This window comes from Bos javanicus, chromosome 11, assembly GCF_032452875.1.
Source record: "Bos javanicus breed banteng chromosome 11, ARS-OSU_banteng_1.0, whole genome shotgun sequence".
NCBI lineage: Eukaryota > Metazoa > Chordata > Mammalia > Artiodactyla > Bovidae > Bos > Bos javanicus.
Window position 1 is genome coordinate 93,409,953 of NC_083878.1, and position 23,292 is coordinate 93,433,244.

The 23,292-nt window shown below is 42.2% G+C and overlaps 1 protein-coding gene across 1 annotated transcript in view; it reads right to left on the reverse strand.

The window, feature by feature from the left end:
- Positions 1 to 10,993: 10,993 nt before the first annotated feature.
- Positions 10,994 to 23,292, reverse strand: part of LOC133257507 (olfactory receptor 1J4-like) — a 29,279-nt gene continuing 16,980 nt past the window's right edge. The window contains exon 2 of the mRNA XM_061433444.1: positions 10,994 to 12,036. Coding sequence (XP_061289428.1) covers positions 11,086 to 12,036 — 951 coding nt within the window. The 3' untranslated portion in view covers positions 10,994 to 11,085. The remainder of the gene's footprint in view (positions 12,037 to 23,292) is intronic.

Genomic DNA, 23,292 nt, shown 5'->3' on the forward strand with positions numbered 1-23,292 from the left:
TGCAAAAGACACTGATGCTGGGAAAGATTGAGGGCAGAAAGTGAAGTGGGTGACAGAGGATTAGATGGTTGGATGGCATCACCAACTCAATGGACATGAAAAGTGAAAGCAAGTGAAGCCCTCAGTCGTGTCCAACTCTTTGTAACCCCATGGACTGTAGTCCGCCAGGTTCCTCTGTCCATGGAATTCTCCAGGCAAGAATACTACAGTGGGTAGCCGTTGCCTTCTCCAGGGGATCTTCCCAACCCAGGTATTGAACCCAAGTGCCCTGCATTACAGGCGAATTTTTTACCACCTGAGCCACCAGGGAAGCCCAAGAATATTGGAGTGGGTATCATATCCCTTCTCCAGTGTATCTTCTTGACCTAGGAATTGAACTGGTGTCTCCTGCATTGCAAGCAGATTCTTTACCAGCTGAGCTACCAGGGAAGAGTTTGAGCAGCTGTCAGAGACGGTGAAGGACAGGGAAACCTGGCATGCTGCAGGTCCATGGAGTCACAAAGAGTCGGACACAACTTAATGACTAAACAACAACAAAATTGTTGAATTAACTCAGTGATTCTTTAATAAAAAATCTTGAATTCTTTAATAAAGTTAAACCTTACTAAAGATTATACTATGCCTTGAAATCTTCTCTGTGTCAGTTGTCTGACTTTCACATCTCCAAAGCATCCAGGCTCCATTATCATGGTTCCCCCATACCCGTGAGGAACTTCATTCTCCTTTGAAAAGAGAAGAACCTAACTTTGAAAATGTCCAGGAAAAATACATGAAGAATGGAAGGTTAAATTGAACTCTGTGAAAAGAGAGGTAATAGAGCCAGATCGTCTTAATTCACCTAAGGGATTGCTTCAGTCAGAGCTTATGGAATGAAATAAATAAACAGTAAAGTAATTTGCTATTGTAATATTCTATAATGTATCAAATATCAAACTCCTTCCAACATTTTGATTTCTGTCTTTACACCCAAACAGAATAGAGCTGAGGACATACCACAGACTTAAATGTCACTCCAGATGCTGGTTACATATTGCTTAGTGTTATGTTTATATATAAAGTTGGTAAAGATATTACATTTTGCATAGTACCAGCACACATGCAAAATGACACGATAGAAAGACTGGGATAAAAACCAATGCTAAAAAAGAGATATACCTAATAAGATAATAATAGAGATAAAATGAACAAGTAAGAAATAAACTAATCTAAAAGAAGGCAGAAAAAGAAGGGAAAGAAAACAAAAAAGAATTTCCCTCCAAATAGGTTTCACTAAGTGATTTTGCAAGGTAGCAGGATTACAAGGCTGATGAACAAAAACCAAAAAGCAATGGTACTTTGTATCCTAGCATGGAGAATTGAAAAAAAAATTTTTTTTTCAATTTTTTATTTTTTATTTTTAACTTTACAATATTGTATTGGTTTTTGCCATATATCAACATGAATCCACCACAGGTATACATGGGTTCCCCATCCTGAACCCTCCTCGCTCCTCCCTCCCCATACCATCCCTCTGGGTCATCCCAGTGCACCAGCCCCAAGCATCCAGTATCGTGCATCAAACCTGGACTGGCAACTCATTTCATATATGATATTATACATGTTTCAATGCCATTCTCCCAAATCATCCCACCCTCTTCCTCTCCCACAGAGTCCAAAAGACTGTTCTATCCATCGGTGTATCTTTTGCTGTCTTGAAAAATTTTAATATACTATTTATAACAGTATAAAAACTGAAAAATACATATGGATGAATTTACCAAAATAGCTGCAATACTAGTATATTAAAAACCACAAAATATTTATGGTGAACTAAAGAGGAAGCAAATAGAGATATACCTTGCACACAGACTGGATAACTCAATATTATTATAGAGCTGGCTCTCTCCCCCATTTGACCTACAGAGTCAACTCCATCAAAGCCAAAAACATTAGCAGCCTACTTTTTGAAGATATTTCTTAATTTTACACAGAAGTGAAAGGGAAGCCATAATAATTTAAAATGAGAAAAAAACTGTCAGACTTACTTTACCTAATTTCAAAACTTTTATAATCCATAGCAAAGAAAATAATAATATTGTCATGAGAATAGGAATATAGATCCATAGAGTAGTGAATAATTTTGAAATCAGTCAATACACACAAGGTCAATTAATAGTTTATGAATGCACCAAGGCAATTTAATGTGGCAAGGATATTGTTTCAGAAAACGATGTCAGCATGATTCAGTATCAATATGTCTTAAATGAACATGGACTTTTGGCTGCACCACATGCAAAACGTAACTTGAAATGGAGCAATTGTGTAAAACCTATAAGTATAAAACTATGGTGTAGGCAACATTTTCTTAGATAAGACACAGAAGTCATGAACTCTAAAAAAAGAGAAGGAAAAAAATAAAAAATAAAAAAATAAAAATAAAAATTACATTAATAAAAACATTTCAAAAAAAAAAGTAGTCTTGACTTCATAATAATAAAATGCATATGCAATTCAAAAGAAACTCTTCTTTAAAATTTTTTATTGGAGTATAATTACAATGTTGTATTAGTTTCTGCTCTTGAGGAAAGTGAATCAGTCATATGTATACATTTCTGCTGTTGTTCGGTTGATCGGTCATGTCCAACTCTTTGCGACCCAATGGACTGCAGCATGCTAGGCTTCCCTGTCCCTTACCATCTCCCGGGGCTTGCTCAAACTCATGTCCACTGAGTCAATGATGCCATCCAACCATCTCATCCTCTGTTGTCCCATTCTCCTGCCTTCAATCTTTCCCAGCATCAAGGTCTTTTCCAATGAGTCAACTCTTCATATTAGGTGGCCAAAGTATTGGAGCTTCAGCTTCAGCATCAGTCCTTCCAATGATTATTCAGGATTGATTTCCTTTAGGATGGACTGGTTTAATCTCCTTACAATCCAAGGCACTCTCAAGAGTCTTCTCCAACACCACAGTTCAAAAGTGTCAATTCTTTGGCGCTCAGCTTTCTTTATGGTCCAACTCTCACATCCATGTCTGACTACTGGAAAAACCATAGCTTTGGACGGACCTTTGTTGGCAAAGTAATGTCTTTCCTTTTTAATATGCTGTCTAGGCTGGTCATAGCTTTTCTTCCAAGGAGTAAGAGTCTTTTAATTTCCTGGCTGCAATCACCACCTGCAGTGATTTTTGAGCCCAAGAAAATAAAGTCTGTTAGGGTTTCCATTGTTTTCCCATCTGTTTGCCATGTAGTGTTGGGACCGAATGCATGATCTTAGTTTTTTGCATGTTGAGTTTTAAGTCAGCTTTTTCACTTTCCTTTTTCACCTTCATCAAGAGGCTCTTTAGTTTCTCTTGGTTTTCTGCCATAAGGGTGGTGTCATCTGCATATCTGAGATTATTGATATTCCTCTTGGCAATGTTGATTCCAGCTTGTGCTTCATCCAGCCTGGCATTTCGCATGATGTACTCTGCATAGAAGTTAAATAAGCAGGGTGACAATAAACAGCCTTGATGTACTCCTTTCCCAATTTGGAGCCAGTCCATTGTTCCATGTCCAATTCTAACTGTTACCTCTTGACCTGCATTCAGGTTTCTCAGGAGGCAGGTCAGGTGGTCTGGTATTCCCATCTCTTGAAGAATTATCCAAAGGTTGTCGTGATCCACATAGTCAAAGGCCTTAGCATAGTCAATGAAGCAGAAAAGAAAGTAGAAAGAAAGTGAAGTCACTCAGTCGTGTATGACTCTATGAGACCCTGTGGACTGTAGCCTATCAGGTTCCTATGTCCATGGGATTCTTCAAGCAAGAATACTGGAGTGGGTTGTCATTTCCTTTTCCAGGGGATCTTCCTGACCCAGGGATCAAACCCGGGTCTCCCGCATTGCAGGCAGACACTTTACCCTCTGAGCCACCAGAGAATGAAGCAGAAGTAGATCTTTTTCTGAAATTCTCTTGCTTTTTCTATGATTGAACAGATGGATGTTGGCAGTGTGATCTCTGGTTCCTCTGCCTTTTCTAAATCCAGCTTGAACATTTCCAAGTTCTTGGTTCACGTACTGTTGAACCAATCTAGCTTGGAGAATTTTGAGAATTACTTCGCTAGCATGTGAAATGAGTGCAACTGTGCAGTTGTTTGAAAATTCTTTGACATTGCCCTTCTTTGGAACTGAAATGAAAACTGACATTTTCCATTCCTATGGCCACTGTTGAGTTTTCCAAATTTGCTGGCATATGGAGTTCAGCACTTTAACAGCGTCATCTTTTAGGATTTGAAATTACTCAGCTGGAATTCCATCACCTCCACTAGCTTTGTTTGTAGTGATGCTTCCTAAGGCCGACTTGACTTTGCACTTCAAGATGTCTGGCTGTAGGTGAGTGATCACACTATCATGGTTATCTGGGTTATTCAGAATTTTTTGTATAGTTCTTCTGTGTATTCTTGTCATCTCTTCTGAATATCTTCTTCTTCAGTTAAGTACATACCATTTGTGTCCTTCATTGTGCCCATCTTGGCATGACATGTTCCACTGGTATTTCTAATTTTCTTGAAGAGATCTCTAGTCTTTCCCATTCTATAGTTTTCCTCTATTTTTTTGCATTGTTTACTTAGGAAGGTTTTCTTATCTCTCCTTGCTATTCTATTTAATATATAGTAGTATTTAACATAATACTCGAAGAGGGCAATGGCAACCCACTCCAGTACTCTTGCCTGGAAAATCCCATGGTGGAGGAGCCTGGTAGGCTGCAGTCCATGGGGTCGTGAAGAGTCAGACACGACTGAGCAACTTCACTTTCACTTTTATGCATTGGAGAAGGAAATGGCAACCCACTCCAGTGTTCTTGCCTGGAGAATCCCAGGGATGGTAGAGCCTGGTGGGCTGCCGTCTATGGGGTCGTACAGAGTCAGACATGACTGAAGCGACTTGGCAGCAGCAGCAACACAATACTACTATGTATTAAAATACAAAAATTTAATATAACACTACTATATTTTAAATATAACAGTTTAGCATGGGGAACTGTATAGCACAGGGAACTCTTCTCAATGCTCTGTGGTGGATTTCCTTTCCATTTAGGTCACCACAGAGCACTGAGAAGAGTTCCCTCTGCTATATAGTAAGTTCTCAGTAGTTATCTTTATAATACATAGTACTAAATGTCTGGTTGCTTTTTTTTTTTTTTTTTTTTTTTGATCTCTGGTTCCTCTGCCTTTTCTAAACCCAGCTTGGACATCTGGAAGTTCTCAGTTCACATAATGCTGATGCCTAGCATGCAGGATTTTGAGAATAATCTTACTAGCATGGGAGATGAGAACAAATGTCTGGTGGTTTGAAAGGAAAGGAGTAAGACAAGGCTGCTTATTGTCACCCTGTTTATTTAACTTATGGGCTGAGCACATCATGAGAAATGCCAGGCTGGATGAGTTACATGCTAGAATCAAGATTGGCAGAAGAAACATCAACAATTTCAGATAGGAGGATGATACCACTCAAACGGCAGAAAGCAAAAAGGAAAAAAAAAGAACCCATTGATGAAGGTGAAGGAGAGAGTGAAAAAGCCAGATGAAATCTAAATATTAAAAAACTAAGATCATGACATCCAGCCCCATCACTTCATGGCAAATAGAAGGGGGAAATGTGGAAGCAGCGACAGATTTCCTCTTCTTGGGCTCTAAAATCACTGCTGATGGTGACTGCAGCCATGAAATTAGATGATTGCTTCTTGGCAGGAAAGTTATGACAAACCTAGCATGTTAAAAAGCAAAGACATCACTTTGCCAGCAAAGGTCTGTATACTCAAGGCTATGGTTTTTCCAGTAGTCACATACGGTTGTGAGAGCTGGATGGTAAAGAAGACAGAGCGCCGACCAACTGATGTTTTCAAACTGTGGTGCTGGAAAAGACTCTTGGGAGTCCCTTGGACAGAATGGAGATCAAACCAGTCAATCTTAAATGAAATCAACCCTGAATACTCATTGGAAGGATTGACACTGAAGCTCCAATACTTTGGTCACCTGATGTGAACAGCTGGCTCACTGGAAAAGACCCTGAAGGTGGGAAAGACTGAAGGCAGAAGGAGAAGAGTAAGACAAGGGTAAGGTGGTTCAATAGCATCACTGATACAATGGGCATGAACTCCGGGAAACTCCAGGAGATGATGAGGGACAGGGAGGCCTGACATGCTGCAGTCCACGGGGTCACAAAGAGTCAGACATGACTGGGCAACTGAACGACAACAACAGTAAATGTATATGACAGAGGAATAAATAAAAATGTGGTACATAACTGTTAGTGGGAATGTAAATTGATACAGCCACTATGGAAGATGGCATGGAGATTCCTTAAAAAACTAGGAATAAAAACACCACGTGACCCAGCAATCCCACTCCTAGGCATATACCCAGAGGAAACCAAAATTGAAAAAGACATATGTAAACCCAGTGTTCATTGCAGTATTTGCACTATTTACAAAAGCTAAAACATGGAAGCACCCTAGATGTCCATCAACAGATGAATGGACAAAGAAGATGTCGTACATATACACAATGGAATATTCAGTTCAGTTCAGTTCAGTCACTCAGTCTTGTCTGACTCTTTGTGATCCCATGAATCACAGCACGCCAGGCCTTGCTGTCCATCACCAACTCCCGGAATTCATTCAAACTCATGTCCATTGAGTCAGTGATGCCATCCAGCCATCTCATCCTCTGGCGTCACCTTCTCCTCCTGCCCCCAATCCCTCCCAGCATCAAGGTCTTTTCCAATGAGTAAACTCTTTGCATGAGGTGGCCAAAGTATTGGAGTATCAGCTTCAGCATCAGTCCTTCCAAGGAACACCCAGGACACAGCTCCTTTAGGATGGACTGGTTGTATCTCCCTGTAGTTCAAGGGACTTTCAAGAGTCTTATCCAACACCACAGTTCAAAAACATCAAATCTTTGGCACTCAGCTTTCTTCACAATCCAACTCTCACATCCATACATGACCACTGGAAAAACCATAGCCTTGACTAGATGGACTGGACCTTTGTTGGCAAAGTAATATCTCTGTTTTTTAATATGCTATCTAGGTTGGTCATAACTTTAATCCAAGGAGTAAGCGACTTTTAATTTCATGGCTGCAGTCACCATCTGCAGTGATTTTGGAGCCCAGAAAAATAAAGTCTGACACTGTTTCCACTGTTTCCCCATCTATTTCCCATGAAGTGATGGGACCAGATGCCATGATCTTCGTTTTCTGAATGTTGAGCTTTAAGCCAACTTTTTCACTTGCCTCTTTCACCTTCATCAAGAGGATTTTTAGTTCCTCTTCACTTTCTGCCATAAGGGTGGTGTCATCCGCATATCTGAGGTTATTGATATTTCTCCCGGCAACCTTGATTCCAGCTTGTGCTTCTTCCAGCCCAGAATTTCTCATGAGGTACTCTGCATAGAAGTTAAGTAAGCAGGGTGACAATATACAGCCTTGACGTACTCCTTTTCCTATTTGGAACCAGTCTGTTGTTCCATGTCCAGTTCTAACTGTTGCTTCCTGACCTGCATATAGGTTTCTCAAGAGGCAGGTCATGTGGTCTGGTATTCCTATCTCTTTCAGAATTTTCCACAGTTTATTATGATCCACACAGTCAAAGGCTTTGGCATAGTCAATAAAGCAGAAATAGAGGTTTTTCTGGAACTCTCTTGCTTTTTCCATGATCCAGCGGATGTTGGCAATTTGATCTCTGGTCCCTCTGCCTTTTCTAAAACCAGCTTGAAGGTCTAGATGTTCACGGTTCACATATTCCTGAAGCCTGGCTTGGAGAATTTTGAGCATTACTTTACTAGCGTGTGAGATGAGTGCAATTGTCCATTAGTTTGAGCATTCTTTGGCATTGCCTTTCTTTGGGATTGGAATGAAAACTGACCTTTTCCAGTCCTGTGGCCACTGCTGAGTTTTCCAAATTTGCTGGCATATTGAGTGCAGCACTTTCACAGCATCATCTTTCAGGATTTGAAATAGCTCAACTGGAATTCCATCACCTCCACTAGCTTTGTTCGTAGTGATGCTTCCTAAGGCCCACTTGACTTCACATCCCAGGATGTCTTGCTCTTGGTCAGTGATCACACCATGGTGATTATCTGTGTTGTGAAGATCTTTTTGTACAGTTCTTCTGTGTATTCTTGCCACCTCTTCTTAATATCTTCTGCTTCTGTTAGGTCCATACCATTTCTGTCCTTAATCGAGCCCATCTTTGCATGAAATGTTCCCTTTGTATCTCTAATTTTCTTGAAGAGATCTCTGGTCATTCCCATTCTGTTGTTTTCCTCTATTTCTTTGCATTGATCGCTGAGGAAGGCTTTCTTATCTCTCCTTGCTATTCTTTGGAACTCTGCATTCAGATGCTTATATCTTTCCTTTTCTCCTTTGCTTTTCACTTCTCTTCTTTTCACAGCTATTTGTAAGGCCTCCTCAGACAGTCATTATGCTTTTTTGCATTTCTTTTCCATGGGGATGGTCTTGATACCTGTCTCCTGTACAATGTCATGAACCTCCGTTCATAGTTCATCAGGCACTCTATCTATCAGATCTATTCCCTTAAATCTATTTCTCACTTCCACTGTATAATCATAAGGGATTTGATTTAGGTCATACCTGAATGGTCTAGAGGTTTTTCCTACTTTCTTCAATTTAAGTCTGAATTTGGCAATGAGGAGTTCATGATCTGAGCCACAGTCAGCTCCTGGTCTTGTTTTTGCTGACTGTATAGAGCTTCTCCATCTTTGGCTGCAAAGAATATAATCAATCTGATTTCAGTGTTGACCATCTGGTGATGTCCATGTGTAGAGTCTTCTCTTGTTTTGTTGGAAGAGAGCATCTGTTATGACCAGTGCATTCTCTTGGCAAAACTCTATTAGCCATTGTCCTGCTTCATTCTGTATTCCAAGACCAAATTTGCCTGTTGCTCCAGGTGTTTCTTGACTTCCTACTTCTACATTCCAGTCCCCTATAATGAAATGGACATCTTTTTTGGGTGTTAGTTCTAAAAGGTCTTCTAGGTTTTCATAGAACCATTCAACTTCAGCTTCTTCAGCGTTACTGGTTGAGGCATAGGCTTGGATTACCGTGATATTGAGTGGTTTGCCTTGGAAATGAACAGAGATCATTCTGTCATTTTTGAGACTGCATCCAAGTACTGCATTTCAGACTCTTTGTTGACCATGATGGCTACTCCATTTCTTCTAAGGGATTCCTGCACACAGTAGTAGATATAATGGTCATCTGAGTTAAATTCACCCATTCCAGTCCATGTTAGTTCACTTATTCCTAGAATGTCGATGTTCACTCTTGCCTTTTCCTCTTTGACAACTTCCAATTTGCCTTGATTCATGGACCAGACATTCCAGGTTCCTATGCAATATTGCTCTTTACAGCATCAGACCTTGCTTCTATCACCCATCACATCCACAACTGGGTATTGTTTTTGCTTTGGCTCCATCCCTTCATTCTTTCTAGAGTTATTTCTCCACTGATCTCCAGTAGCATATTGGGCACCTACTGACCCAGGGAGTTCCTTTTTCAGTATCCTATCATTTTGCCTTTTCATACTGTTCATGGGGTTCTCAAGGCAAGAATACTGAAGTGCTTTGCCATTTCCTTCTCCAGTGGACCACATTCTGTCAGAACTCTCCACCATGATCCTCCTGTCTTGGGTGGCCCCACACGGCATGGCTTAGTTTTATTGAGTTAGATAAGGCTGTGGTCCATGTGATCAGATTGGCTAGTTTTCTGTGATTATGGTTTCAGTGTGTCTGCCCTTTGATGCCCTCTTGCAACACCTACCATCTTACTTGGGTTTCTCTTACCTTGAACATGGGGTATCTCTTCAAGGCTGCTCCAGCAAAGCGCAGCTGCTGCTCCTTACCTTGGACGAGGGGTATCTACTCACGGCCACCCCTCCTGACCTTGGGCATGGAGTAGCTCCTCTCAGTCCTCCTGCACCACGCACCCACCACTCCTTAGACATGTGGCAGCTCCTCTCAGCCACCGCCCTGACCTCGGGAGTGGGGTAGCTCCTCCCAGCCAGTAATGGAATATTACTCAGTCATTAAAAAAAAACACATTTGAGTCAGTTCTAATGAGGTGGATGAACCTAGAGCCTATTATACAGAGTGAAGTAAGACAGAAAGAGAAAGATAAATATCACATACTAATGAATATATATGGAATCTAGAAAGATGGCACCAAAGAATTTATTTGCAGGGCAGCAATGGAGAAACAGACATGGAGAACATATTTATGGACATGGGGAGAGGGGAGGAGAGGGTGAGAGGTATGAAGATGTGGCACATATATACGATGAAACATTACACATCCAAGAAATGGATCAAATTGTGCCATTTTCTCAGATGTAAACTGACCTACAGACTGTCATATAGAGCGAAGTAAGTCAGAAAGAGAAAAAAATATATCATATATTAATGCATATGTATGGAATCTGGAAACAGTACTGATGAACCTATTTCTAGGTCAGGAATAGAGATGCTAACAGATGCAGAGAATAGACATATGGACACACCAGGGAAGGAGAGGGTAGCACAAATTGGGAGATTAGGATTGACACATATACACTACCATGTGTAACATAGACAGCTAGTGGGAAGCAGCTATATAACACAGGGAACTCAGCTCAGTGTTCTGTGATGACCTGGATGGGTGGAAAGGCTGGGTGGTGGGAGACAGACTCAAGAGGGAGGGGATACATGTATACTTACAGCTGATTCGTGTTGCTGTACATCAGAAACCAACACAACATTCTAAAGCAATCATCCTCCAATTAAAAATAAATAAAAAACAAAATTAAATAAAATATTTTTAAGGGGACTAATAAATTCCCAGGAAATGAGAGGAGAGACATAAGTACTGCCAGCTATGCAATTTCTCAGTTTAATACACAAAATTTATAATCAAGAATATCAACTCAAAAATAACAATTTATTCTAATGAATTGTAAGGAAATAGACAATAAATGTCGTAGGATGCAATCCAAGTTATAAAATATTAACTGAGGATTTATTCCATGCTAGGATCTGGGGTTCTGTTAACACATGTGTCTGTTATAAGATGAGCAAATGTCATTGAGACAAGACTTTTGCCCTGTGCAAGAGTCTCTCCAGGGCCTCCTTCATGTCCCTGTTCCTTAGGCTATAAATGAAGGGGTTCAGCAGTGGAGTGACCACTGTGTACATCACAGAGGCAATGGTGCTCTTGTCCCTGGAGGTGTTGGATGAGGGGAAAAAATACAGTCCAATAATTGTTCCATAATACAGAGACACCACAGAGAGGTGGGAGCCACATGTGGACAATGCTTTGCAGATCCCCTTGGTGGAGGGGACCTTCAGGATGGCAACACCGATGCATCCATAAGAGATCAGGATGCATATTAATGGGAGGACGATGACGGCCACTCCTGCTGTGAATATGGCCAGCTCATTAAGGGATGTGTCTGAGCAGGAGAGCTTCAGCAGGGCACCAAGGTCACAGAAGAAATGGGGGATGCTGAGGTCAACACAAAAGGACAGCCGGGTCAGGAGGAGGGTGTGACACAGGGCGTTGGCACAGGAGAGAATCCAGGACACAGTTACTAGTAAGGTGCACAGCCCCTGTCCCATGACGGTGGTGTAGTGGAGAGGGTGGCAGACGGCCACGTACCGATCATAGGCCATTGAACTGAGCAGGAAATTCTCCAAATCAGTAAAAAATATGAAAAAATACATCTGTGTTACACACCCTGCATAGGGGATCGATTGATCCCGAGTATGCATGTTTATCAGCATCTTAGGGACAGTGACAGATGAAAAGGAGACGTCAGTGAGGGCCAAGTGGCTGAGGAAAAAGTACATGGGGGTGTGGAGGCGAGCGTCCAGCCTGATGAGCAGGAGGATGAGCAGGTTGCCCAGCACTGTGGTCAGGTACATGCCCAGGAACAGGGCGAAGAACACAGCCTGCTGCTCTGGCCGGATGGGGAGCCCCAGGAGGAGGAACTCGGACACACTGCTCTGGTTCTCCCTCGTCATGCTCCTCTCCTGTCTGCTGGGGGTGAAAGGACAGTTGAAAGAAGCAGAAACTAACAATCAGGCAGATCAAAATGAATCCCTAGCATAGCAGAGGGATGTTAAGCTAAAATCTACCTCATTTCTATTTTGTTTCTGTACCTTTAAAATCAGTCATAAAGTTTGACCTTTAGGTTGTGACATATGAACTTTTGAAATCTGACTTCAAAATCCTTTAGTAAGTATAGTGAGGAAGCTTCAACAACAAATTCTCAAAGGCAAGTGAATCAAAAATAAATAGTCAAAGTTTCCATTATGTATAAAGATTGAAGGAAAAATAAGCTTATCTGTTGATTGAACTCAGAGTGCCTTAGAGCTCAGTCTTGCAATATCACTGCTTTACAAAGCAAACTTATTACTGGCAGTTACATATTTTTTACTAGTAATCATATTTTCCATTCTCCAGTCTCCTCCTGATCCAACAAGTTCCCATGACCCCTTGAACATCCACAATTCATAGTAAAAAGGGCTGTTGTCAATAGGTGTCAAAGAGATAAACCATGATATGTCTTCTCCCCCACCGCCATCTTTAGAAACTAATAAAAAGAAATGACATGAGCCAAGAGCACAGAGGTGATGACCACCTGTGCACACACATACACACACACACACACACACACACACACACACACATACACTTGCTTTTGGTTAAAAGAGACTAAGTTCTACTCTGAACTTTATGCTCAAGTGATCTAGCTTCAGGGAATAAGGACTGGTTTCTCAGCTTCTCTGGGCCTTCCCTGGTGGCTCAGATGGTAAAGAACCTACCTGCAATGCAATGGGGGAGACCCAGGTTCGATTCCTGGGTTGGAAAGATCCCCTGGAGAAGGAAATGGTAACCCACTCCAGTATTCTTGCCTGGAGAATTCCATGGACAGAGAAGCCTGGTGGCTACAGCCAGTGGGGTCACAGAGAGTCGGACAAAATGGCTTCAGCTTCTCGGTAGGATACTCCAAGACCAGATTTAGCCACCACTTCTGTGGTCCCAAACCTCTCACCAGGGACTTCCCTGGTGGCTCAGATGGTAAAGAGTCTGTCTACAATGTGGGAGACCCGGGTTCGAGCCCTGCGTTGGGAAGATCCCCTGGAGAAGGAAATGGCAATCCACTCCAGTACTATTGCCTGGAAAAGCCCATGGACAGAGGAGCCTGGTAGGCTACAGTCTATGGGGTTGCAGAGTCTGACACAAGTGAGCGACTTTACTTTCACTTACTTTCTGTGGTCCTGAACCTCTCACCAGCATCAGGGTGAAATAAGCAGACTCCTCAATCCACAGTTTCAGAAATGAAAATATGAAGACTATGCTCTGCCCACCAGGGAGGGGACCACAGGGACTGGGCACCAAGTTCTTGGCTAGAGACATGCATTAAACATCTATTAATTACTCAGTTTTCTTTATACTCCCTTCAGAGAAGATGCTCCCAGAGAGTGGTCCCTAAACTTCAACATTTCCCAGAATCCCTTGGGAGCTTGTTAAAGATGCAGATCCCAGCTCCACCTCCAGTGATGCTCATTCATGAGCTCCAGGGCCAGGGAATTCTGAGGTACATGGACCTAAGGGCCCATTGAGGAAACACTGTCCTGAGGAAGAACATCAGGGTGATGCCCTGTGGGTGTGAGCCCAAAGGAGATGTGGAAAAATCTCCTTACTGCCCCTTCCCCACGGCTGAATGTTTCCTCTAGTTAGGTCATAGCTTGGATATAGGGATAGATTTTTTTCTCCCAAGTGGGAATTCCTTTTTGATTTGATGCTTCTAAAATTAATTCTGCTTTATGATGGGAATCCAAATACAATAACATAGACATGAAAACAAAGGAGAAAGTCAAAGTACTTCACCCATCCATTATTTATTTATCCTTCTAAGATGGCTTTTTAAATTAATTTATTTTAATTAGAGGATAATTACTTTACAATATTGTGATAGTTTTTGCCTTACATCAACATGAATCAGCCATGCTGCTGCTGCTGCTGCTGCTAAGTCACTTCAGTCATGTGCGACTCTGTGCGACCCCATAGACGGCAGCCCACCAGGCTCCCCGTCCCTGGGATTCTCCAGGCAAGAAGACTGGAGTGAGTTGCCATTTCCTTCTCCAATGCATGAAAGAGAAAAGTGAAAGTGAAGTCACTCAGTTGTGTCCAACTCTTAGTGATCCCATGGACTGCAGCCTACCAGGTTCCTCTGTCCATGGGATTTTCCAGGCAAGAGTACTGGAGTGGAGTGCCATTGCCTTCTCTGTGAATCAGCCATAGGTATACATATTTCCATAAATGAAGTTTACTTTATATGGTAATTTATAGTTTTCTTTTCCTAATGTAATTTATTATAATAATTGTATATATATTTCTATGCATTTCAATACATGATAAAATGCATCTGTTCTTCAAAACAAACCTTTTTGAAAAAAATTTTATTGGACTACAGTTGCTTTACAATGCTGTGTTATTTTCTGCTATATAGGAAAATGAATCAGCCATATGCACACATACACTCCTCTTTTTTTGGATTTCCTCCCCATTTAGGTCACCATAGAGCATTGAGCTGAGTTCCTTATGCTCTACAGTATGTTCTCATTAGTTATCTATTTTATACATAGTAGTAAATGTCCATCAAGAGAGGAGTAGATAAAGATTTGGCACGTGTATACAATGGAATATTAATCAGCCATAAAATGGAACAAAATTGTTCCATATGAGGAGACATGGATGGACCTACAGACTGTCATACAGAGTGAACTAAGTCAGAAAGAGGAAAACAAATACTGTATATTAACACACAAAAAAAGGGAAGGACTGATGCTGAAGGTGAAACTCCAATGCTTTGGCCACCTGATGTGAAGAACTGACTCATCAGAAAAGACCCTGATGTTGGGAAAGATTGAAGGCAGGAGGAGAAGGCGACAACAGAGGATGAGATGGTTGGATGGCATCACCGACTCAATGGACATGAGTTTGAGTAAACTGAGGGAGTTGGTGATGGACAGGGAAGCCTGACATGTTGCAGCCCATGGGGTCCCTAAGAGTCGGACACAACTGAGTGACTGAACTGAACTGAACTGAACTGAACTCAAAGGAAATTCAAAGTAGAAAGACAGGCTTCAGACTGGCAGAAAATATTCTCAAAATGTATTTCTGATAAAGACTTGAATCCAGAACATATACAAAAGACCATCAATCCAATTATTTGAAAAAAAAATGTGAAAAAATGTGAACAGATATCTCACCAAAGGAAGATATATAGCAAATTAGCATATATAAAGACACTCAACCTCATTAGTCATTAGATTAATGGAAATGAAAACCACAATGATATAGCACAACAAACCCACTAGAATGGCCAAAATTCAGATAAATGGCAATTCCTAGTGGTAGTGAGGATGTTAGAACTCTCATACATTACAGGCAGTATTGCATAATATAGAACTGTTTAGGAAATAGTTTGTCAGTGAAAGGTTGTTGTTGAATCACGCGAATACACCAGGATTCTTGGCCCCCGGAGGAGAAGAATTCAATCCGGGGCCAGAGACGAGGCTTGATCGCTCGGAGCTTTTGTGTAATAAAGTTTTATTAAAGTATAAAGAAGATAGAGAAAGCTTCTGACATAGGCATCAGAAGGGGGCAGAAAGAGTACCCCCCTGCTAGTGTTTAGCTGGATGTTATATAGTCACTAGCAGTCTGTTAATGAAAGAAAGGAATGTCTTAAAATTCAGAATGGCACCAGGCCCCTCACCCATAAGATGCATTTTGGGATAAATGGTTTATCCTGGGCCATAAAATGATTAACTTGAATCTTGAAGAAGGGCAGACCACCATACAAATAGTTTCATTTACATAGATTAGGGGAACAATATCCATACTGGTTTGTCAAGTAGGTTCTGGGCCAAGAGGCGGAACCGACTTGGAGACAGAGTTTGGGGTAAAGGCATAGTACATTAGCATAGTTTAAGACAAACATTTCCATAAGAAAAAGGCATTGGTTATCTCTAGACTCGAGAATAGCTAACTTCAGGCGAAACCGGGTGTCATTATGGCAACACAATATTTTAAGAGAAACCTCCCTTTAAATTTGTATAGAGAAGGAAAAAATATTGCTAGTTTGTTTCCTCCTGCCGCTTAAGAGAGATAAAAATGTCTGACACTTGCAGGCTATTTCCTCTATTTGGAGACCCCTGGCCTTCCTGCCTGTTACCCTCTCATTCCCCCTTTTCTTTTAGGAGAATTATGTTGCCTAGGGAAAAGGGGCGTCGTTTTCATTCCATAACTACTTCCGAGCTGACAAGGGGCGTTGTCCCTAAATTGGTGAGGCAACATATTCTCCTAATCCTCATATTGAGGATATCTGATCCAGGGGCCCCAAATAGTAGCTGGAGGTAGCTACAGTAGTAGCAGGAGTTTGAGCAACCATTTGTAACTTAAAAGCTTTCATGCGGCTAGAAACAAATCCAGTTATACAATTACAGATGTAGGGAGCAAACAGCAAGAACAAAACAACCAGAATTATCGTAATTAAGATAGTTGTCCACCATGGGGAATTAGTTAACGTTTTCCAAAGTGAAGCAATTGAGGCTTCAGGAGTGTCCATGGCCCTAATCATCTTGTTCATGTGGTTAGTAAAATGAGTAACATTCGTGCTCATATCAGGTATATATGTACAGCATTGGGTATGAATAATGGCACAAGTTCCTCCTTGTGCAGCTGTCAGAATGTCTAGAGCCAATCTGTTTTGTAAAACCACCTTTCTAATTTGTGCTTGTTCAGCATTAAGAGCTGAAATAGCCTTTTGAGAATCTTGTAATGCCTGTTGAGTAAAATTAGTCAAAGCATCCACTCGTAACATAACATCTGTAGTTCCCAAAGAGGGAACAAACGCTGCAGCCAAATAATCATACCAATAAAATACAGACCTTGCCCACCGAGTTCTAAGGTGGGGTAAATTAGCAGGCTTTTCTGGAAGCTCTGAAAATATAAAGCCATGAGTAAAGGCTAGACCCAGGGTGCATCTCCCTATCCAACCAGGGGGAAGCCATGCCCATAGGTAAGAGCCACATATCCAATAAGTTCCGTTTGGAGCAAGCCAGCGCGACTGAGATATCCAGTCCCAATTCGTGCCTGGCCAGACAAAGGGAGAACCTGAACTGGGATTGGAAAACACGGGAATGATTACATTGCATGTTTCCCGAGACAAATATCCCATTTGTTTCCAATCATTGTAATTAAGTTGTTGGCTAACTTTTGGGGACGGCTCTGTTTGTTCCCAGCATATAGAGGCAGTAGATATTAAACGTCCTTTTTCAGGAGTTAGCCATGTAACCTCATCCCATATTTGATAAACGTCAGGTAAAAAGCCATTAGATCTAGACCTATTTACCTTATATGTAGCAAAATAGTCATTGAACCGAGACAATGTATAATCAAAATTAAAAGTCACATTATGTCCATAGTTAGAGTACAAAGTGTTGCACCAGTCCATTTTAGGGTTGGTAGATGTCATCAGATGACGAAGAGGCATCGCATGTGATTGTTGTCGAAGGTATTCACAGACTTGGAGAAAGTCTTTTCCTTGAAGTGGGGATGTCCACCACGGGAAGCCTTCCACTGACGAAGAGGGAGCGCTCCGCAGACCCAGCAGTTAGACCGATTGTGGAATGCAGCATAGGAGTGAGCCCAGGACAGGAAGACATTGTCTTGAGGATCCAACGGCAGACTCAGGATATTTGGAGTCAGCAGAAGTAAGCTCACATAGGTTATCAGGCCCATCTAAAAGGTACAAAGTCAGAGCATAGAAAGTAAAGACATAAAATGAAGTCACTTAATTTTGGTCAGGGTGCCACCTCTTAACTCGAGTATGATGTACCCACGAATCAATTCCTGGCACTTTGACAGCTGTGGGAGAGGAAAGAATAACCTGGTAAGGACCTTCCCAGAGAGGCTCGAGGGATGGCCCCCAGATCCCACTGTTTTTATGAGGACCTCGGTTCCTGGCTCAAATAGAGGCCTGCTTGACTCGGAGGCTGAGTCAGGAGTCTTCTCCCGGAGTTCTGTTAATGTCTGTTGAAAAGCTGAGAGCTGAGTTACATAATTAGTTAATTCCAAGGCTTCAGGGTCTATAACAATGTCTGTGCGTAAGAAAGGCCTTCCATAAATACATTCAAAGGGGGACAGTCCCTCTTTTTTGGGAGTAGTTCGAACCCTCATTAAAGCTATGGGTAGGACTTTAATCCATTTGTCCTGCGTCTCTTGAGTTAATTTGCGCAGATGCCTTTTGATAATGTCATTAGCTTTTTCAACTTTTCCGGAGGATTGTGGTCTCCAGGAACAGTGTAAGTGATATTCTATTCCTAGAGCTTTAGATACCCCCTGAGTTACAGCAGCTTTAAAGGCGGAGCCATTGTCACTCTGAAGGCTCCGTGGCAGCCCAAACCTGGGGATAATTTCATGAATTAAAATCTTTATAACCTCCTTAGCCTGTTCACTACGACAGGGAAAAGCCTCAATCCATCCAGTAAAGGTATCTACCCAAACTTGTAAGCAAGAATATCCATTAGCTTTTGGCATATGAGTAAAATCAATTTCCCAATCCTCTCCAGGATACTTCCCACTTCGTTGTAATCCAGATTTTGCTAGCTTTTCAGTCTTTGGGTTATTTTTTTGACAAATCTCACACCTTTTGATAATATTCTTTAAAGTTTTCATTACATTTTTACCTTCAAACAAACGAGAAACCATTTGGTAAGTACTCTCAGCACCCAAATGAAAACTCTGATGTAAACCCTTAAGAATTTTCCACTGAGCATTTTCAGGAATTATTAATCGTCCATCCTCGGACTGTAACCATCCTTTATCAGTAATCTTTGCTCCTCGTTTCTCATATCTTTCTAATTCTTCTTCAGTATATTGTGGTCTTTCCTGTTCCACAGGACCTGTCCAGATCAAAGGCGTCTGTAGTGAAGGGGTTTCGTAAAGTGCCGCTTTTCTGGCTTGACAGTCAGCCAGATGATTACCTTCGGCTATTTTACTCCCATCCTTGCTGTGCCCTTTGCAGTGCATAACAGCTACTTCTTTAGGACAATATATAGCAGTTAAAAGTCTCTCGATCTCTCTGAAATGCTTAATAGGTTCTCCTGTTGCTGTTTTAAAGTGTCTCTCTTTCCATATTGCAGCATGAGCATGTAAAGTCAAATAAGCATACTTAGAATCTGTATAGATATTTACCCGCTGCCCTTTGCTTAACTCTAGAGCTCGGGTCAGGGCCACAAGCTCCGCTAACTGAGCACTAGTTTCCTGGGGGAGAGATTTTGCTTCTAAAACCTGTTCAGCAGTCACCACGGCGTAACCTGCTTTACGCTTTCCATCCTGAACAAAAGAACTGCCATCTGTAAATATTTCCATGTCAGGATTGTCTAATGGGGTATCCTTTAGATCCTCCCGAGCTGCATAGTTTAAAGTTAGGAATTGAGAACAATCGTGATCAGGTGTTTCATTTTCCTTCTCAGGAAGGAAAGTGGCAGGATTTAAATTTCCACAAACTTTAAGCTTAGTTACTGGTCCTTCTAACAACAATGACTGATACTTAAGAAGCCTACTGTCTGTTATCCAAATATTAACCTTAGAATTTAAGATTCCACTCACATCATGAGAAGTCAGTACAGTAAGGTTTCGTCCATTAATTATTTTTAAAGCTTCAGGTGCTAATAAAGCCGCTGCCCCAATTACTCTTAGGCAGTGGGGCCACCCACCTGCAACTACATCTAATTCTCTGCTTAGATAAGCAATAGGTTGTTGGTGAGGCCCTCGGGGTTGTGTCAAAACTCCCAATGCCACACCTTTTCTTTCAGTGACAAACAAATTAAATTCTGACCCTGTGGGCAAGCTCAGAGCTGGAGCTTGCAGGAGAGCAGTCTGAAGAACCTTAAAAGCCTTTTGAGTTTCTGGAGACCAAACCAGTTTGTCAGTTTGGGCCTGCTGAGTTTCAGCTATAAGTTTATATAAAGGCCGGGCAAGTTCTCCATAACCCGGAATCCAAATGCGACAGTAACCTGTGATTCCCAAAAATCCTCTCAATTGTCTTAAAGTCATAGGTAGGGGGTGATTTAGTATAGGTTTAATTCTCTCAGGGCCTATGGCCCTAGTCCCTTCTGATATGATTAGGCCCAGATATCTAACCGATTGTTGACAAAGCTGAGCCTTTTCTCTTGATGCCTTGTAACCACAGCCTGCCAGAAAGTTTAAGAAATCTTCTGAGGCTCGCGAACAAGCTTCCTCTGTCTCAGCACAGAGCAAAATATCATCTACATATTGTAACACCACTGCTTCAGAGCTATTAAAGTTTTGTAAATCCCGTGACAAACTTTGTCCGAATAAGTGAGGACTGTCACGAAATCCCTGGGGCAAAACTGTCCAGGTTAACTGAGAAGCTGGCTGCGTAGGGTCTTCAAAGGCAAATAGGAATTGACTTTCTTCCGCCAAAGGCACTGAATAGAAGGCATCCTTTAAATCAATTACTGAGAAATATTTGGCCCGTTCAGGAATTTCAGACAATAGAGTATAAGGATTAGGCACCACGGGGTGTAAAGGAACTACAGCCTCATTTATTATTCGTAAATCTTGAACTAGTCTCCATTTACCATTTGATTTTTTTATACCCAAAATAGGAGTGTTGCAAGGACTGTTACAGGGAATTAATAGTCCCTGTTCCTTTAAATTTTCGATGATGGGTTTTAACCCTTCCTTAACCTCAGGTTTCAATGGATACTGCTTCTTATGTGGGAATACATGCGGGTCTTTGAGCTTAACAACTACAGGAATAGCATTTTGTGCTCGACCCACAGATTTTCCATCAGCCCGTACTCTAGGATTTATATTTTGTTCAACTAAAGGGAGAGAAAGGGAGGGCTCCATATTCATGAAAACAGAGGCATGGACCTTGCTCAGTATATCCCTTCCCAAAAGGGGTGAGGGAGATTCTGGCACAATCAGAAACTCGTGTGAAAACAGCACAGAATCCCAGTTGCAAGATAAAGAATAACTGAAATAATACCTTTTGGCTTGTCCAGACAGTCCCATTACGGAAGCGGATCGGGAAGAAAGTGGGCCAGGGGCTTCAGTAAGCACAGAATAAGTTGCCCCAGTATCTAAAAGGAAATCGACGGATTGGCCCCCCACAACTATTAATACCCGGGGTTCCTCAGGTGTAATTAGGACGGGAGCTTGTGTGGGGACCCCCGGGCACCTTCAGTCCTGATTGTCTTGAGAGTCCGACCCCGGAGACCTACGCCTCTGGGGACAGTCTCTCTTCCAGTGTGGTCCTTTGCAGACCGGACATGGAGCCGGGGGCGGCTTAGATGCCTGAGGGCAATCCCGCTTGAGGTGCCCCTCCTTCCCACAGCAGTAGCAAGCCCATCCCTTTTCACCTGGGCCCCTCTGGGCATTTTTCTCAGGCTGTTTAAGAACGTTTTTCATAGCCATGGCGAAGGCTTCCGCCTTTTCCTTTGTCTTTTTTGCCTTTCTTTCTTTTCCTCATATTCCCTACCATAATAGACTGTCTGAGCCAGTTGTAACAGAGTATCTAAAGACTGATTTGGTCCATACGCCTGTTTTAATAGCTTACGGCGGATATCTGGAGCCGACTGAGTGAGAAATCTATCCTTTAAGATCACTTTTCCCTCTTCACTTTCGGGATCAATCTCAGTGAATCTGCGAAGGCCTTCTCTCAGTCTATCTAGGAATTTACCAGGAGCTTCTTTCTCTTCTTGTTCTATATCTGCCAATTTGCCATAGTTTAAAGGCTTAGAACGCGCCTGCCTAAGTCCTTCAAGAATACATCTAACAAAATGACTCTGATCCCATCTTCCTTTAGCTGTGTTGTAGTCCCAGTCTGGTTCTATAGTTGGGACCGCCTGATTCCCAGTGGGGAGGGCCGCTATCTCGTTCTCCCTCTTCCCTACTGATTCATTACCAAGCCACTCATCTCCATAAGCAACCGCTTTTCCCAAAACTCGAGTCTTTGACTCAGGAGTCAGCGTTTGTCCCAAGATATACATCACATCCTTCTAAGTGAGATCATAAAGCAAAGTAACACCTTTAAAAGCTCTGATATATTTTTCTGGGTCCTCTAAATAGTCTCCCAGATCCTCCTTGATTCTTTGTATTTCTTGATAAGAAAAAGGCTTATTAACTCTCATGGACTGATTATTTCTCCCGGTGGGTGTTTCATAAAGAGGCAACAGCTTGTGTGGCTGTTCCTCAGTCTCTCTGGCTGCTCTGCGCATATGATCCCAGGGATAGATTGGAGAAACCTGTTTTTCCTCTTCTCTTTGTCTCCTGTCCTCCATCTCATCGCTTACTTCGATGGTCTGAGTTTCTACTGAAACCAGAGTAGTCTGAGGTCGTACTGAGACAGGAGTTGTTTGGACCTCCATGTGGGCAATTTGAATCCCAGTTTGGAGTCCCAGGTACGGGGGCAAAGGAAGAGGATAGGGAGGAGCTGAAGGTTTCACACCCAAATCTATACCCTTAGGACATAAGTCTGGCATATTTCGCAGAGAGAAAAAGGGCAACACATATGCTACTTCTACCCATTTCCCTTGTTCCTTACAGAACCGGTCTAATTGTAGAACAGTATTATACTTAAGAGACCCTCCAACTGGCCACCGTTCGCCGTCCTCCAATGGATACCGTGGCCATGCAGTATCACATAGGAAGACCAGGTGTGTCTTCTTTAAGCCCTGGGGATCAAATCTATCCCAGTTTTTCAGGATACAGTTCAAAGGAGTGAGGCTGGAATTGTTAGCTCCCATCTAGCGACCAGCGCCATTTTTCTACCGGAGGCGTCCCTCCCTGCTCTAGATGGGGGTGTAGACAGACGTTACACCAAAAGCTTTTCCTTCCTGGTCGGACTTAGTCTGTCCCTTACCGACGCAGGGGCCGTACTCGTCCCTCCCGGTTCTACCACCGAGATGGGGTGGGGATGTACCAGGGGTAGACTTGATAGCATCCCTACTTGACGTCCAGCTCTTCACCCTTAACCTTGCTTGCCTCTGATGTCACCCGGGGTGAATCAGAGTAACCTCCCGGAATGCCTCCCAAGCTAAGACCGCTGTAGGAAACATTCGTCACCTGAGTGCCTGTGCACGACCCTGAGTATTTCCTGACCACAATAAGACCGACGCGAACATTAAACTGAGATGTTCTTTTCAAGCATCACCACACCAGTATAACAGCCTCCTCTGATC